Source organism: Trachypithecus francoisi, unplaced genomic scaffold, assembly GCF_009764315.1.
Source record: "Trachypithecus francoisi isolate TF-2019V2 unplaced genomic scaffold, Tfra_2.0 Lachesis_group12, whole genome shotgun sequence".
Classification (NCBI taxonomy): domain Eukaryota; kingdom Metazoa; phylum Chordata; class Mammalia; order Primates; family Cercopithecidae; genus Trachypithecus; species Trachypithecus francoisi.
The window spans coordinates 4,671,801-4,688,014 of record NW_022681457.1 but is presented as its reverse complement, the minus strand read 5'-3'; the positions used below and the strand labels follow the sequence as shown (position 1 = coordinate 4,688,014).

Sequence of the window (16,214 nt, the reverse complement as noted above, 5' to 3'; positions counted from 1 at the left end):
GCAGCTGTTCTCTAATAGGCTTTCCATGATTTCTGGTGAGTACCTGTTGATTATTTTGAGAGGTTTGTTTTCCTGCCCCCCACCCCCAGGTCTGTCAGATGTTGTCTTGCTTCCTTTGTTTCCTCCCACACAGATGCTGATTCTTTACAGGTCTGTGGCTCTTGTAGTTTATTCTCATAGACTTGTATTTTGGGGTTTATCTTGGTATCGTAAATATTATCCATGGATTTTGGGCTTGCAATCTAGTAGAACTACTTGTTTTCATGTGGGTATTTGGGAAGATTTTAAGACGATATTGCTGTTATTGCCATTACCTCCCCAGGATTTTACTCTATATTTAAAAACATTTTTATAAGTGGCATTTTAAATTTTTATTTTCTAATTATGTATTGCAAGCATAGACATATAATTAATTTTCATTTATTGCCGTTTGCATACAACAATCTTGCTAAATTATTTTATTAATTTAAATCATTTATCTGTAGTATTTTGGATCTTCCACAGATATATCATCTGTGAATAGTGAGTTTTGTTTAATCTTTGTCTTTTGTTCCCCTTGCTTTACTGTGCTATCTAAAATATTTAATGCAATGGGAAGGAAGTACTGATAGCTGTTTTCATTGATTGTTCTTTATTTCAAAAGGAAAGCTTTCCTCATTTCACTATTAAGTATGTAGCTATGTTTAAGCATACGTTCACTATTAAGTATGATCTTTTTTTTTTTGAGAGACACCATTTATCAGGGAAATTATTCCTGGTTTGCTAAAAGTTTTTCTCTTTAAATCATTGTATGTTGCACTTCATGAAATGTTTTTCCTCTGTTTCTTGAGAGGATAATATTTTTCTTCTTTATTATATCAATGTGGCTAATTATATTGATTTTCTTTAGTGGAATGCTTTGAATCATTTCTACTAAGAGTTTTTTGCTTTGTAGTTACCGTGAAGCTTACATAAAACATCTCCTGCCTCAGCCTCCCAAAGGGCTAGGATTACAGGCATGAGCCACCATGACCAGCCCCAAAGGCTGGATTTTTGTACCTAATTTTTTCTTCAGCCTTTTCTCCCCTGCATGGTTTCCTGCTTCTCTCTTAATCTTATGGAAGCATCGTTTGTCTCAGGGAGACGCCCATCAACCCACTGCATTTCTCTTTGGAGTGGCCCACCTGTTGTTGCATTCTCTGGCATATAGCTTCTGGAAGCCATTGGTTCACTGGAGCAGAAGGTCTTTGGCAAGTGATTGTTTTTATCTCCCACAAGTTGCTGGGAAAGTATTTACTTCCTGAAACATTGAACCACTTTGCCAGGAAAAAGAGATGTGAACTGACTCCTCAGTGATTACAGTTTGGTCCTGTTTCTTGTTTATGTAGCAGAAGTTTCTCTGTTTTTGACATGAGGATGGAACCTACTTTTCAGAAATGATGCGGATATCCCCATATATGTAATATTTTAAAATCATTTTTTGTTGTTGTTGTTGGGTAGGAGGAGATTGTGGATAAGTTTGGAGATAGGTGTTCATGTGACTGTCTTTCTTAGAAGAAACTTCCTTTTATTTTGATAGTGAATTGTAGGAGTGGCAGGTGCTTAGAAGTTTAAAAAATTAAGAAATTTTTTGACATAATTTCAGACTTACAACACTTCCATCTTTCCTTGTCTTCATTGACTGTGACATTTTTACTGAGTACAGGCCAGCTATTTTACAGAATGTACTTCAATTTAGATTGTTTTTTTTTTTTTTTTTTTTTTTTTTTTTGAGACGGAGTCTTGCTCTGTCGCCCAGGCTGGAGTGCAGTGGCCGGATCTCAGCTCACTGCAAGCTCCGCCTCCCGGGTTCACGCCATTCTCCTGCCTCAGCCTCCCGAGTAGCTGGGACTCCAGGCGCCGGCCACTGCGCCCAGCTAGTTTTTTGTATTTTTTAGTAGAGACGGGGTTTCACCGTGTTAGCCAGGATGGTCTCGATCTCCTGACCTCGTGATCCGCCCATCTCGGCCTCCCAAAGTGCTGGGATTACAGGCTTGAGCCACCGCGCCCGGCCAATTTAGATTGTTTTCTGATGTTTCCTTACGATCGGAGTTTTGTTACACGTTTTTGGCAGGAATCCCACAGAAACGATGTGCTCTTAATGCATTGTATCAGGAGTTATATGATATCAGTTGACTATTATTGGTTAAGGTAGTGTGTAACACTCTAAAGATACTATTTTCTTGTGTTTTTTGGGGGGTATCTTGTGGGGAGATACAGTAATACTGTGCAATTATCCTGGCCCCATCAAATTTTCATCATCTTGTGTTAGCAACCATTGATGATTCTTGCTTGAATCAGTTATTACTCTGGTAGTTTCCAAACAATGATTTGTTAAAAACACTTCTTTATTGAGGTATGATTGACATGTAAAAAACTGTACATATTTAATGTGTACAACTTGATTAGTCTGTGATAAGCAATTACCTTCTAATTCATCGTTCCTTGTACATGTATTAGTTTGTATTCTACTGTAAGGAAGAGGTTTTCCTTTTCCTGAGTTGTATCCCTGTGGATTCATAGATTCTTGTTTTAGTCTGTTGGTTCTCATCTGTTACTATTATTTATTTTGATGTTCTGATTTGCCCAGATTTGGCTGATGAGGGCTTCTTCAATTGGATTTCTTTGTCCATGATGATCTTTTTACTTTCATTTATCAATACATATTTTTTCTTGATTATGATTATTGTTATTTTTTTTTGAGATGGAGTCTTGCTCTGTCACCCAGGCTGGAGTGCAGTGTCGCCATCTCGGCTCACTACAAATTCCACCTCCCGGGTTCATGCCATTCTTCTGCCTCAGCCTCCCAAGTAGCTGGGACTACAGGCGCCCACCACCGTGCCTGGCTAATTTTTTGTATTTTTAGTAGAGATGGGGTTTCACTGTGTTAGCCAGGATGGTCTCGATCTCCTGACCTCATGATCCACCTGCCTCGGCTTCCCAAAGTGCTGGGATTACAGGCATGAGCCACCACGCCCGGCCAATTATTATTATTATTTTTGAGACGGAGTCTTACTCTGTCTCCCAGACTGGAGTACAGTGGTACGATCTTGGCTCACTGCAACCTCTGCCTCCCGGTTCAAGTGATTCTCCTAAGTCAGCCTCCCTAGTATCTGGGATTACAGGTGCCTGCCACCATGTCTGGCTATTTTGTTTTTGTATTTTTAGTACAGATAGGGTTTCACCATGTTGGCCAGGTTGGTCTCAAACTCCTGACCTCAGGCGATCCACCTGCCTTGGCCTCCCAAAGTGCTGGGATTACAGGCGTGAATCACCACGCCTGGCCATATTTTTCTTGATTATTAAAGTAATACAAGTGAGTGGGGAATGGTGGCTTGTGCCTGTAATGCCACCTACTCTGGAGGCTGAGGCAGGAGACTCACTTGAGCACAGGAGTTCGAGGCCAGTCTGAGCAACATAGTGAGACTCCCATCTTGAAAAAAACTTTTAAAAATTAGCTAAGTATGGTGGCACATGCCTATAGTCCTAAGTACTTTGGAGGATAAGGTGAGAGGATCCTTTGAACCCAGGAGTTCAAGGCTGCAGTGAACTATGGATCATGCCACTGCATTCCAGCCTGGGTGACAGAGTGAGAACCTGTGTCTGAAAAAAAAGTAATACAAGATTTTAAAAAATGTAATGTAAAATCAGGAATAAGGATATAAACATATTGTAGCCATCATCACTTTTTTTTTTTTTTTTTTGAGACAGGATTCCCCAGGCTGGAGTGCAGTGGCACGATCTCGGCTCATTGCAACCTCTGCCTCCTGTGTTCAAACGATCCTCCGGCCTCAGCCTCCTGAGTAGCTTGGATTACAGGCGTGAGCCACTGCGCCCGGCCTGATCATCTTCTCTATATTGATGTATTTCCTTTCAACCTTTCTTTGCATTTTTAAATGTAGTAGAGATAGAACTAAAGATAGAAATTTGTATCTTAGTTTTATATTTTTAACCTGTAACTGAATTATAAGCATTTTCTTGAGTAACAAAGAGCTCTTTGGAAGCTGTGTCTCAGAAGCAATTATCCATGTCACCCAAATGTGCCAGTGCTGCCTGGAGGCCCACCTACTGCCTCTGCTTTTGGAAAGCATGCTCCTTCCCCCACTGAAAGAAAACTCCAGTTTCCCCTCTCTCTTCCTCTCTTTCACGTAACTTTTTTCTTTTTCAGCACACTCCGTGCCCGTTTTCTTGTATTTGAAGAGCCAACAGAAGTTCAGAGTGGCAGGAACTTGGAGACCAAGGAGAATAGCCCCAGATGCGAGGTAGAACACCATCCTTTTGCTGGAGATAGAACAGTAGGTGGAGATGGAGAATGAATAAATTAATCAATAGATAATAAAATCAGGAGATGAGAAATGCCATGAAGTAGAGAGAGTAGCGGGTAGGTAGCTGCTATTTTAGATAGGTGGACAGGGAAGACATCTCTGGTGAGGCTATATTTGAATGGAGATCTGAGTGTTTTACAGATTAGAAAGCTCAGAAACGTAAAGTAACTTTTCTAAGGTTACAAGGAAGATTTAGTATTAAATTAGTTTAGTTTTGTTTCATTTTTAAATTCAGAAGCCCTCTATAAATAGTACTTCAGTGTTCTTAGAAATCCTTTGATTTCAGGCTGGCTGTAGTGGCTCACACCTGTAATTCCAGCACTTTGGGAGGCTGAGGTGGGCGGATCACTTGAGGTCAGGAGTTCAAGACCAACCTGGCCAACATGGCAAAACCCCGTCTCTACTAAAAATACAAAAATTAGTCAGGTGTGGTAGTGGGCGCCTGTAATCCCAGCTACTTGGGAGGCTGATGCAGGAAAATCGCTTGAACCCGGTAGGTGGGAAAAAAAAAAATCCTTTGATTGCAAGGATTCCTGACTTTTGGGTGTGTCTGTCTCTATCCCTATGCCGTGCAAGAAAACTTTTCTGTTTTTTTTTTTTTTTTTTTTTTTTTGGGATGGAGTCTCACTTTGCCTCCCAGGCTGGAGTGCAGTGGCCTGATCTCGGCTCACTGCAACCTCTGCCTCCCGAGTTCAAGCGATTATCCTGCCTCAGCCTCCGGAAGCTGGGATTACAGGTGCCGACCACCACACCCAGCTAATTTTTGTATTTTTAGTAGAGACGGGGTTTCGCCATGTTGGCCAGACTGGTCTCGAACTCCTAACCTCGGGTGTTCCACCTGCCTTGGCCTCCCAAAGTGCTGGGATTACAGGCGTGAGCCACCGCATGAAAACATTTCTAAGAAGTGAAACTTATGCAGGAGACTTTTTTGTGCTTTGAATGTCAGTGGTGGTTGGGATACAAATCAAGTTTGCTTTGAGGAGATGTTGAGGATTGTTTTGTAACTCAGTAGTTACTTGACTCTAAAATCTAAAATCTACAGATTTTGGTGTCCTGCAGGTCTGTTCAGGAAGATGAACCCTCCCTTGCAGAAGCTGGAGCTGCCCCAGGGAGTCTGTCAGGGATGAAGACAGAGGTCCAGCCTTCGACATCCTCGCTGGCAAACACCTCATGGACTGGCACAGTGATTTCTGACACTGTCCCAGGAAGTCAAACATGGGAAGACAAGGGTCCATTGACCTGGTCTGCAACATCTGGGACCTCAGAGGCCCAAGTTTCAGCAGCCCGGGTTGCAGAGGCTGAGGTCTGGGAGGCTCATGTTTCCGAGGCTCAGGCCAGGACCAGTCAGCCAAAAAAAAACTCTGTGTTGGAGGCAGCAACTGCCTCAGTCCTGAAACAGAAATCCATGTACGAGAAGGTGCAGGTGACAGAGAAGAAACAGAGTGAGGTCCTCCTTGCCCGTCCATTCTGGTCCAGCAAAGCTCAGTACATTCTGGCTCAGGTGGGCTTCTCTATGAAGCCATCTTGTCTCTGGCGCTTTGCCCACCTGTGGCTTAACAGTGGAGGCTGTAAGTCTGGGGACCAGGAAACCTGAGTCCACAAGGGGCAAGCAGGACAGAGTCCTGTCCAGGCTTTAACCATGAATGTTTCTGAGATATGTAGAGACCAAAGACCTGGTGCTCTGCGCAGGATAGGAGCCAGGTCCCTGGACACCTAAAATCATGAGAGGTGTAGAGGTTCAGGGTATCTGAACATGGGGATGGCAAAGCTTGAGGCCTGGGTCCAAGGTGGGCTGGAAACTAGGTACTTGGGAATTGGGGGCCAGAGGACTAGACACTTGGGACCGTGAGGGATGTAGACATGGGTGAGCCCTGATGCCTGTGACCCTGGGGGAGGTCGCTGGTAGGGAGAATGTTTTCCTGGGCTCCTGGAGTCCAGGCACTGAAAGGACATGGTTCTCAGAGTCCCCCTGAATCCTCTTCACAGGCAGTTTCGCCGCCATCTACATCTTCATGCTGTTCCTGGTCGGGGTTCCTCTTGTCTTCCTGGAGATGGCAGCCGGTCAGAGCATGCGTCAGGGTGGCATGGGTGTATGGAAGATCATTGCCCCCTGGATTGGTGGTGTGGGATATTCTAGCTTCATGGTGAGGAGCCCATGGCTGCCCAGGCCTGACTTTTACACCCCACCTGCATCCCAACCCTCCTCCTGAAATGCGCCCCATGAATACCTCCATGGGTCAGATCCCTTTGGTTCCCCAATCCTCTGTCAAATCCCCTCCCTTTTCCTGTCCCTGCTCTTCCTCCCCAGCCATGTCCTCCTTGGCCCCCAGGTGTGTTTCATCCTCGGCCTGTACTTCAATGTGGTCAATTCCTGGATCATCTTTTACATGAGCCAGTCCTTCCAGTTTCCTGTTCCATGGGAGAAATGTCCCTTAACGATGAACTCTAGTGGCTTTGGTGAGGAGGAAGTGAAAGAAGAGGAGAAGGGAAAAATGGAGAAGTAGAAGTAGAAGAGAATTTGGAAGAGGAGAGAGAGTGGGGAGGGACAAGGAAGAAGAAGAAGAAGAAAAAGAAATGGGAGAGGGAAAGAGAAAAGGGAGATGGGAGAGGGGATAAGGAAGAAGAAGGGGTACCTTGTCTAGCAGGCATGTCTAAAGCCAGGTCCCCCCCAGATCCTGAATGTGAACAGACAACACCCTCCATATACTTCTGGTACCGGCAGACCTTGAAGGCCTCAGACAGAATGGAGGATGGTGGGTCACCAGTCTACAGTCTGGTTCTGCCCTTCTTTGTTTGCTGGTGTCTTGTTGGTGCTTTCATGATCAATGGGCTTAAGTCCACGGGGAAGGTGAGCCACCAGTATTGGATTCCTTGAAATTCTCAGATGCTTTAGCCCTTACCTCACTTTGTTACTTGTTGATCTCCTAATCTCTTGCTCCTCTGGCCTCTTACTCCCACTAGCCACCGACTCTTGCTGAAGGCTTTCTTCTAACTCCTACTCATTTCTGACTCGGAACTTTCGATTCCTCCTGTTGGTTGACCCCTACTGGTACACGGGTGCTGATATGTCCCACTCTCAATTCAGGTGATCTGCGTCTTGGTACTGCTGCCTTATTTCATCATCATTGGTTTCTTCATCCGGAGTCTACTGCTGGAAGGGGCAAAATTTGGCCTTCAACAGTTGGTGGTTGCCAAGGTGAAATCTGTCTCCTCAGTCCTCCATCAGGCCTTGTAGGGCACCACAGCTGCCTGTTCTTAGAGCTTCCTTTCCCCATTTTTTCCTTCTGCATCTCCCTCTCTCCTCCCTGCAACATTTCTATTATAGTTGTCCTCTGCTGCTTCTTTTACAACCCCCTTATACTTATCTTCTCTCTTTTAGATATCGGATGTGTACAATGTGAGTGTGTGGTCCGTAGCAGGGAGTCAAGTTTTGTTTAACACAGGCATAGGCCTTGGCTCTGTTGCCTCCTTAGCCTCCTACATGCCCCAGTCCAACAACTGTCTCAGTGATGCCTTTCTCGTGTCTGTGATAAACCTGCTCACTTTGTTGATTGTCACATCTTTCAACTTCTCTGTCCTGGGCTTCTGGGCGACAGTCATCACACATCGCTGCTGTGAGAGGTAAGGCCGGCCCCCTTGTGGAGGGTCCCAGCCCCAGGGAACTTTCAAACCCGGAGACCCTAACCTTAAAGGTGCTGCAAAGACCCACGTTCACACATTTCAACCTTGGGTGCACTTGCATACCTTCCCCATAGCTAAAAATGGAGACAATAGAATCTCCTATCATGTATTATCCTTCTCAGAGCCTTTTGTCACCCTAGAAAGAAATCTTCAAACTGAGAGATTGCCAGCTCTGCACCTCAGAGTGGATATGCTAATGGGGATGTACTAAAAATGGCAAACATTGAAGGCTACTCTAATACCAGATACACAACAAAATAGCATCCAAGACCCCACCACCCAGAGACCCTTCCGAGGCTATCCTTGGAGAAATGGAGAGGTAGAACGCCCCATTCTTAACTGTCAACTCTTGAATTGGGGATTTCTGCCAATCTATCAGAAACTCCAAAAGGATTCTCTGTACTAGAACCTTAATTGTCTGATCACCCCTGTTTCTTATTTTTCTTATTTTTAGGCATTAATTTCAAGAACATCCATCAGACATTTAGGAAGTATTCTTTCTATACCACAGAGACTTGGACAGGTGAATCAGACCACAGTCCTTGTTTCATTAAGTTTTCGATTTTGGAGGGAGAAGGAAAGGAGAGAATGAGACAGCCAAAAACTTATGCTAACTGGTAACTGAAGTGATAGGTGAGGACAGGAGACAGCCATTAATTCTGTCTGGGCTACTCAGATGGGGCCTTCCAGAGGAGGCAACCCTGAGTTGAATTTCTCCCTGTAGTCTTTTTTTTATTCCTCCTCCTCTTCCTCTCCCAGAGTAGGTTTTTTTGTTTGTTTGTTTTTTGTTTTTTTAATTTAAATTTTTGAGAACGGGGTCCCGCTACATTGCTCAGGCGGGTCTTGAACTCCTGGGCTCAAGTTATCCTCCTGCCTCTGCCTTCCAAAGAGCTGGGATTACAGGCGTGAGCCACTGCTTCCGGCCTCTCCTAGTAATCCTAACCCTCACAAATAATCACCATTTTCTTCTAGAAGATGCCTGGGAATATACATGTGTGGGTGTGCAAGAGTTCTTGACAGCATATAGTTAGGAAAGGAATTGCTGAGTAGGGTGTGCTGACCTTCAATTTTATCATGTATTGTCTGGTTTTCAAAGTGGTGTAATGCATTACCCTCCCATCAGGGATGTATGAGACTTCCATTTGTTCTACTTTTTGCACAACAGTTGATTAAACTTGGTTGGACTTTTAAATTGTTTCCAGTCTGGTGGGAGTGTAATGGTAACTTTTTGGGTATTTTCAAAAGAAACTTTTTACTATGAGCTATTACATACATATGTAAAAATGCATAAAACAAGGCTAGGAGCAGTGGCTCACGCCTATAATGCCAGCTCTTAGGAAGGCCGAGGTGGGAGGATTGCTTGAACCCAGGAGTTTGAAGCCAGCTGGGTGAGACCCTGCCTCTAACAAAAAAAAAAAAGAAAAAAAATGTATAAAACAATGTACAGTGTAACGAACTATGAAGTAAGCATCACCTGTATTAAGAACTAGAATAACCCTAGCCGCTCTCCATGTATCTTTTTCTAATCATAATCCCTTTACTGCCTCCCAGAGGTTAACCATCATAAAAGTCAGGATAGTGGTTTCTATATTGCTTAGTAGATACGCATACATACATGATCAAATATAAAGAAAAACAAGCCCGGGTGCACTGGCTCACGCCTATAATCCCAGCACTTTGGGAGGCTGAGGAGGGTGGATCACAAGGTCAGGAATTTGAGACCAGTCTGGCCAATATGGTGAAACCCCGTCTCTACTAACAAATACAAAAATTAGCTGGGTATGGTGGCACACACCTGTAGTCCTAGCTACTCAGGAGGCCAAAGCAGGAGAATCACTTGAACCTGGGAGGTAGAGGTTGCAGTGAGTGGAGATCGCACCAATGCACTCCAGCCTGGGCGACAGAACGAGTCTCCATGTCAAAAAAGAAAAAGCCTGCTGTAGTGTTCATTGGGATTGCATCAAATCTGTAGATCATCTCTGAACCAGCTTTCCTTGCATTCCCGGTTGTGGAGAAGGGCCGGGGCAAAGCTTCTGCTTCATTTTTATTGTGAACGTATAGCCCTTTGAAGTTGTCAGATTTAAGTGGGGAACTTCTATTCTGATCTTTATTTTGGGCAGGCTCTGGTGCTTTATATCTGGCCTCCATGGCCCCCTTTTGTATCTGAAAAGTCATAAAATTGGAAACTGCAGGTCTAGTTTGTTGCATTTTGCATACATCTTTGGGACAAAGTATATTTGAAGTCCCCTTTTTCCACTGCTTTGCCTGTACTTCAGTTTTTGCCCGATGATTTCTTATTATCCTGTCAACATTTTTATTTCATTAGAAGATTTAAAAATATCTTCCAGGCTGGGCACGGTGGCTCACGCCTGTAATCCCAGCACTTTGAGAGGCCAAGGCGGGCGGATCACCTGAGGTCGGGAGTTCAAGACCAGCCTGACCAACACAGAGAAACCGTGTCTCTACTAAAAATACGAAAAAATTAGCCAGGCATGGTGGTGCATGCCTGTAATCTCAGCTACTCGGGAGGCTGAGGCAGAAGAATTGCTTGAAGCCAGGAGTCGGAGGTTGCAGTGAGCCAAGATTGTGCCATTGCACTCCAGCCTGGATAACAAGAGCAAAACTCGGTCTCAAAAAAAAAAAAAAAATCCTCCAGCCTTTTAAATTATTTCCAATGAGAAAATTGGTTCAAATCTCTAGCTTATTACTGGAATAGCATATAGTATTTTATTTTCTAAAATGTGATCAAACTCTACTTGCTTGCCTTTTGCTTTTATCAGTGAATCTTGGCAAGCTGTCCATTGCAGTTCTTACAGAGCAATGAGCTGAAGTTTTAAGGATTTGTAGGAGTTAGCCAAGTGAAGAATGGTGGTGAGGGTGGAGTTGGTATTGTGTGTGAGAGGGTATGATGGGCCTTGAAACTGTAAGTAGTTAAATCTGGCCAGAACATGGAATGTGAAGAGAGCCATAGGGACATATGAGGCCAAAATGGTCAGCAGGGCTCACATCAAAAAGTCGAACCAGCAGTTGCTCTCACACAGCACAACTCCATGGGAACATTATCATCATAGTCTCTGTGCTCCCGGACATGCCGTAACAGGAAGTTTAGAAAGTTGGCTTTTACCCGTTAGTCTCAGCAAAGCGGGAAGGTAGACAGTGAATAAGAAACCCCATCACTAGAGCAGAGACCACTGAGTCCCCAAGAAGACTGTAGAAAATGCTTCTTCGAGGCTCTCCCATGGTCATAAATTCTCCAGGATTACACAAACGAATTCACATCCCTGAAGGCAGGTGCTTTCTAGGTTTCATACCAGGCTCTCACCCAGATCACCAATGCTAAGCCAGTGGTAGCCGTTTTTATCTTGAAGATAAAGGAAAAGGAGACCATCTCCTACTGGGCCAAATGGTTCAATTTGATTCAACCCCCTATCCCCAGGAATGCTGAAATACTTTTAAAGCTGATAAACCTAGGGAAACTGCCTCCTGACGCCAAGCCCCCTCTTGACCTGCTTGACAACCCGACCTCCATCTACAACACCTGGTTCAATGGCCTTCCCCAGCACATCAAAAGCATGGTTCTCCGCGAGGTGACTGAATGCAACATAGAGACTCAGTTTCTTAAGGTCAGTAAAAATAACTCAGTGGGGGCCTAGAGTTCTGAAAGCCCTTGGCACAACAGAAATTTTAGCTTTTATTAGCATGAGAAAAAATCCCGGAAGCACCAGGATAATCTGTGGCGCTTAGTAATACAAAGTACTATAGTTGGCAGAATGGCCCTCCAAGGATAATGCTAACTGGATTGATTTTTCCATGTCAGAAAAATCAGTGACTCCCTCCTTCCTATCATTCAGGAGTCTGTTCACATGTCACCTTATCGGAAAGGCCCTCCCTGAAGTCGTATCTGGATTGGTTCCCACACACACTCCCACTATGGGCTGGCTTGGAGATCTGATTTTCTCAGTGATCCAGGGATTTTCAGGAGTTTTCCAGGGAAGATAGAATGTATACTTGTCTATATTTTTTTGTTATTGTTCAATGACACGTCAACTCCTGTTTGTTCTCTCTTCGCAGGCTAGCGAGGGCCCAAAGTTTGTATTCCTGTCCTTTGTTGAAGCCATGTCCTTCCTTCCTCTGTCTGTCTTCTGGTCTTTTATCTTCTTCCTGATGTTGCTGACCATGGGGCTGAGCAGCGCAATAGGGATTGTGCAGGGCATCATTACTCCACTCCAGGACAACTTCTCTTTCTTCAGGAAACATACAAAGCTGCTCATAGGTACTCTGACCTAGGCCCTACTCCTAACAATGACCCTGACCCCTGAACCACTGGGATTTTTTTGGGGGGGCAGGGTCCCTATAGTCCAGGCTGGTGTGCAGTGGTGTGATCTTGGCTTACTGCAACTTCTGCCTCCTGGGTTCAAGTGATCCTCCCACCTCAGCCTCCCCAGTAGTTGGGACCATAGGCATGCGCCACCACGCCCGGCTAAGTTTTGTTCTTTTGGTAGAGACGGGCTTTCGCCATGTTGCCCAGGCTGGTCTCAGAGTCCTGGGCTTAAGCAATCTGCCCACTTCAGCTTCCCAAAATGCTTGCATTACAGATGTAAGCCGCCGTGCCTGGCCACCACTGGGTCTGCCACCAGTCCTGCTCTATGACCTCGACTTAGCCCTTGTCACCCAGCCCTGACTTCTAACCTTGATCCAGATCTCATGTTTTCTCCAGTGGGACTCTTTCTGCTCATGTTCGCGTGCGGCCTCTTCTTCACTCAACCTTCAGGCAGCCACTTCATCAAACTGCTGAGTGACCACTGGATAGTCTTCCCCATCATCGTCATTGCCATATTTGAAACCATGGCTGTATCCTGGGCCTATGGGGCCAGGAGGTGAAGTCCTAAGCCCAGGTTCTCACAAAGCATGGGACTGTCGGGAAGGTTGACCCCTTTCTTGTTGCCTCTACTGTCACCCAACTAGTGGGACATAGGGACTCTTAATTTCAGAGCCTTCTGGGAAACCTTTTTATTCATTCATCCATTTTCACATATATTTTGGGTGCTGCATGTGTGCCAGGCACTGTTTTAGTCATCAAGGATAGGAGCATTGAATAAAAGAAGTATTCCTATTGTCAGAAAGCTTACATTTTAGTGGTCTGGAGAGACAATAACCAAATTAGCAAATAAAGAATAAAGACATTGAGAATAAATATAAGTGATAGGAAGAATCAAAGGGTGAGATCAGATGGCCCATAGTGGGAGTGTGTGTGGGCACCCATCCAGATAAGACTTCACGGAGGGCCTTTCTGATAAGGTGACATGTGAGCAGACTCCTGAATAATAGGAGGGAGGGAGTCATGACAAGACTTTGAGGAAAGTGCTCCCTGCAGGGAAACAGAAATTACCAAGGCCAGAGGAGGCATAATGTCTAGAGTTTTTGAGAAACAAGGAAGTCAGAGAGGCTGAAATAGAAGATATTAGGAGATGGCACTAGAGAAATGATGGGGGCCAAATCATGTAGGGTTTATGTAAGCCACTATAGGAGTCAGCTTTGTATGCACAATGAGAGATGAAGCATTGGAGGGTTTTAAGTAGGAGAATGACATTTTCAGGTGGGAGTTGCCATTATTAGATTTGTTTTTTAAAAAGGTATCTATGGCTGCCGTGTGGAAAATGGATCAGGAAGGGTCCAGAGTGAAGCCAGGATAAGAGTTGGAGGCTATGTAATATTTCTTTTTTTTTTTTTTTTTTTTTTTTCTTTTTGAGATGGAGTCTTGCTCTGTTGCCCAGGCTGGAGTGCAGTGGTGTGATCTCAGCTCACTGCAACCTCTGCCTCCCGGGTTCAAGCAATTCTCCTCCCTCAGCCTTCTGAGTGGCTGGGATTACAGGCATGCACCACCACGCCCAGCTAATTTTTGTATTCTTAGTAGAGATGGGTTACACCATGTTGGCCAGGCTGGTCTCGAACTCTTGACCTCGTGATCACCTGCCTCAGCCTCCCAAAGTGCTGGGATTACAAGCATGACCCACCCCGCCTCGTGAAGGCTATGTAATATTTCAAATGAGAGCTAAGAATGGCTTGGTCAAAAGTAGAAGAATTGTGGACTAAGAGAAGTGGTCTGATTCTGGAAGGTAGAGCTACCTGGGAAAGAGAACAAGATAATCTGGGAGTGAGACCTGGAAGACGTAACTGTGGAATGTAAGTCTATAGTAGAGGTAGCCAGGGAAGCTCTGGGGGCACAGATGATTAGTTAAGGAAAACTGGAGAGTTAGGGAAAGTGGCCTAGAGAAGTGGATGCTTGAGCAGAGCCTGGACAGATGAATAGGTGGAGATAGGGTGATGGGCACCCTAGACCAAAAGACCCCACTTGTATATTTATTGAAATTGAGAATATGTACTAAAGGAGACTGGATAGGTGGCTGAAATAAACTAGATACGTTCCCCAAGGGCCAAATGCCACTTTCTTTTATCCGTGTTGTTCACTGCTCGATATCCAGCACTTAGAAGAGTTCCTGGCACATCATAGACATTCTGATATTTATGGGATGAATGAAAGAGACTTGACCTTTCTTCCGAGGCCATTGGATACCCATGGAAAGTTCTTGAGCAGGAGAGGGGTGTTTGGAAAATTTTCTTGGGTTGGGATAGACGACAGACTGACTAGGGAGAAGATGAGAAGGACAAGACTTGAGATGAAACAGGAGATTAGAGATACAATAGAATGTTTGAAATATGCCAAGGTTGGGCTGGCCCTGCCTCCAAGGTGGTGAGGCCTAACTGGGCATCCCACACTCTGGTGGCCCTTCCCCAGGTTCCTTGCAGACCTGACGATCCTGTTGGGCCACCCCATCTCTCCCATCTATGGTTGGCTGTGGCCTTGTGTGTGTCCAGTTGTGCTGCTTATCCTGTTTGTGACCGTGATGGTTCGTCTTTGTATGAAGCCGATCACCTACATGTCCTGGGACTCAAGCACTGTGAGCCTCCCCCAGGACCCAGAACCCCGAACCCCTTTGGGAGTGGGGGCCAGACCTTTCAATTCACTCTGGGTGAAAGAACCCAGTCATCTCATTCTCTTATGCCGGAAGACTCATGGGTTTTCTGCTTTAGTTCCCCACCTGCCCTTCCCCTCCACAACTCTTCCTCTTCTCTTGGAGATTTTGATATTCTGAACCTTTTTCCCATCTCTCCGCAGTCAAAAGAGGTGCTTCGACCATACCCACCATGGGCACTGCTCTTGATGATCACCCTTTTTGCCATTGTCATCCTCCCCATCCCTGCATACTTTGTATACTGCCTCATACATAGGATTCCCTTCAGGCCCAAGAGCAGAGACAGGCCTATGACAGCCTCCACATCCCTACCCCTAAGTCACCAGCTAACACCCAGTAAAGAGGTTCAAAAGGAAGAAATTCTACAAGGTGATGAAACAAAGTACCCATCGACCTGTCATGTGACTTCTTAACTTCATTCATTTGGCTTCACATCACATATCCCTTAGAACAGATCCAATAGGCAACTCTTAATATCAGCTTGCAACCGTTGATGTCCCTGGATCCAGAACCACTTTTATTTCCAAGAGGAGGGGCGTTCTTTGGAGGGGGATCATAGGGCCTGGCCTTGCAATCCCCTCTTCGGTCCCATCTTACCTGGTGACCACCATCATTGTTTTCCCCATCCTCTTCCTCAACACACATACATGTACAACTTATATACAATACTAGTGATGTCTACCAGTCCTGCTACTTCTGGGGTGCCTGTCTCCTGGAATGGAGTTGGAGGAGTAATGCTGTTGGTCAATAAATCAGTCTACATTAACTCCAGAATGTAAGCAGATCTTTTTTTTCTATAGATGTCTCAGATGTTCAGTTTTCCTGTCACAAGGCTTCCAGTCTGTATTCATTTTCGCACTGCTAATAAAGACATACCTGAAACTGGGAACAAAAAGGTTTAATTGGACTTACAGTTCCACATGGTTGAGGAGGCCTCAATCATGGTGGAAGGCGAAAGGCACTTCTTACACGATGGCAGCAAGAGAAAAAATGAGGAAGAAGCAAAAGCGGAAACCCCCGATAAACCATCAGATCTCGTGAGACTTCTTCACTATCACGAGATTAGGATGGAAAAGACCAGCCCCCATGATTCGATTACCTCCCCCTGGGTCCCTCCCATAACACATGGGAATTCTGGGAGATATAATTGAAGTTG

At 45.0% G+C, this 16,214-nt stretch overlaps 1 protein-coding gene across 5 annotated transcripts in view; it reads left to right on the top strand.

Annotated features, from left to right (window-relative positions):
- Nucleotides 1-15,953, top strand: part of SLC6A16 (solute carrier family 6 member 16) — a 31,904-nt gene extending 15,951 nt beyond the window's left edge. For 3 of the 5 annotated variants that reach the window (XM_033223994.1, XM_033223995.1, XM_033223996.1), the window contains exons 2-13: nt 4,187-4,280; nt 5,403-5,911; nt 6,330-6,487; nt 6,674-6,800; nt 7,016-7,191; nt 7,429-7,539; nt 7,723-7,964; nt 11,461-11,647; nt 12,096-12,297; nt 12,742-12,901; nt 14,821-14,983; nt 15,202-15,937. In XM_033223994.1, the coding sequence (XP_033079885.1) occupies nt 5,467-5,911; nt 6,330-6,487; nt 6,674-6,800; nt 7,016-7,191; nt 7,429-7,539; nt 7,723-7,964; nt 11,461-11,647; nt 12,096-12,297; nt 12,742-12,901; nt 14,821-14,983; nt 15,202-15,471 (2,241 nt within the window). In that variant the 5' untranslated portion in view covers nt 4,187-4,280; nt 5,403-5,466 and the 3' untranslated portion in view covers nt 15,472-15,937. Of the gene's footprint in view, nt 1-4,186; nt 4,281-5,402; nt 5,912-6,329; nt 6,488-6,673; nt 6,801-7,015; nt 7,192-7,428; nt 7,540-7,722; nt 7,965-11,460; nt 11,648-12,095; nt 12,298-12,741; nt 12,920-14,820; nt 14,984-15,201 lie in introns of those variants that run through there. The other 2 variants (XM_033223997.1, XM_033223998.1) reach the window with 2 other exon arrangements.
- Nucleotides 15,954-16,214: the final 261 nt, after the last annotated feature.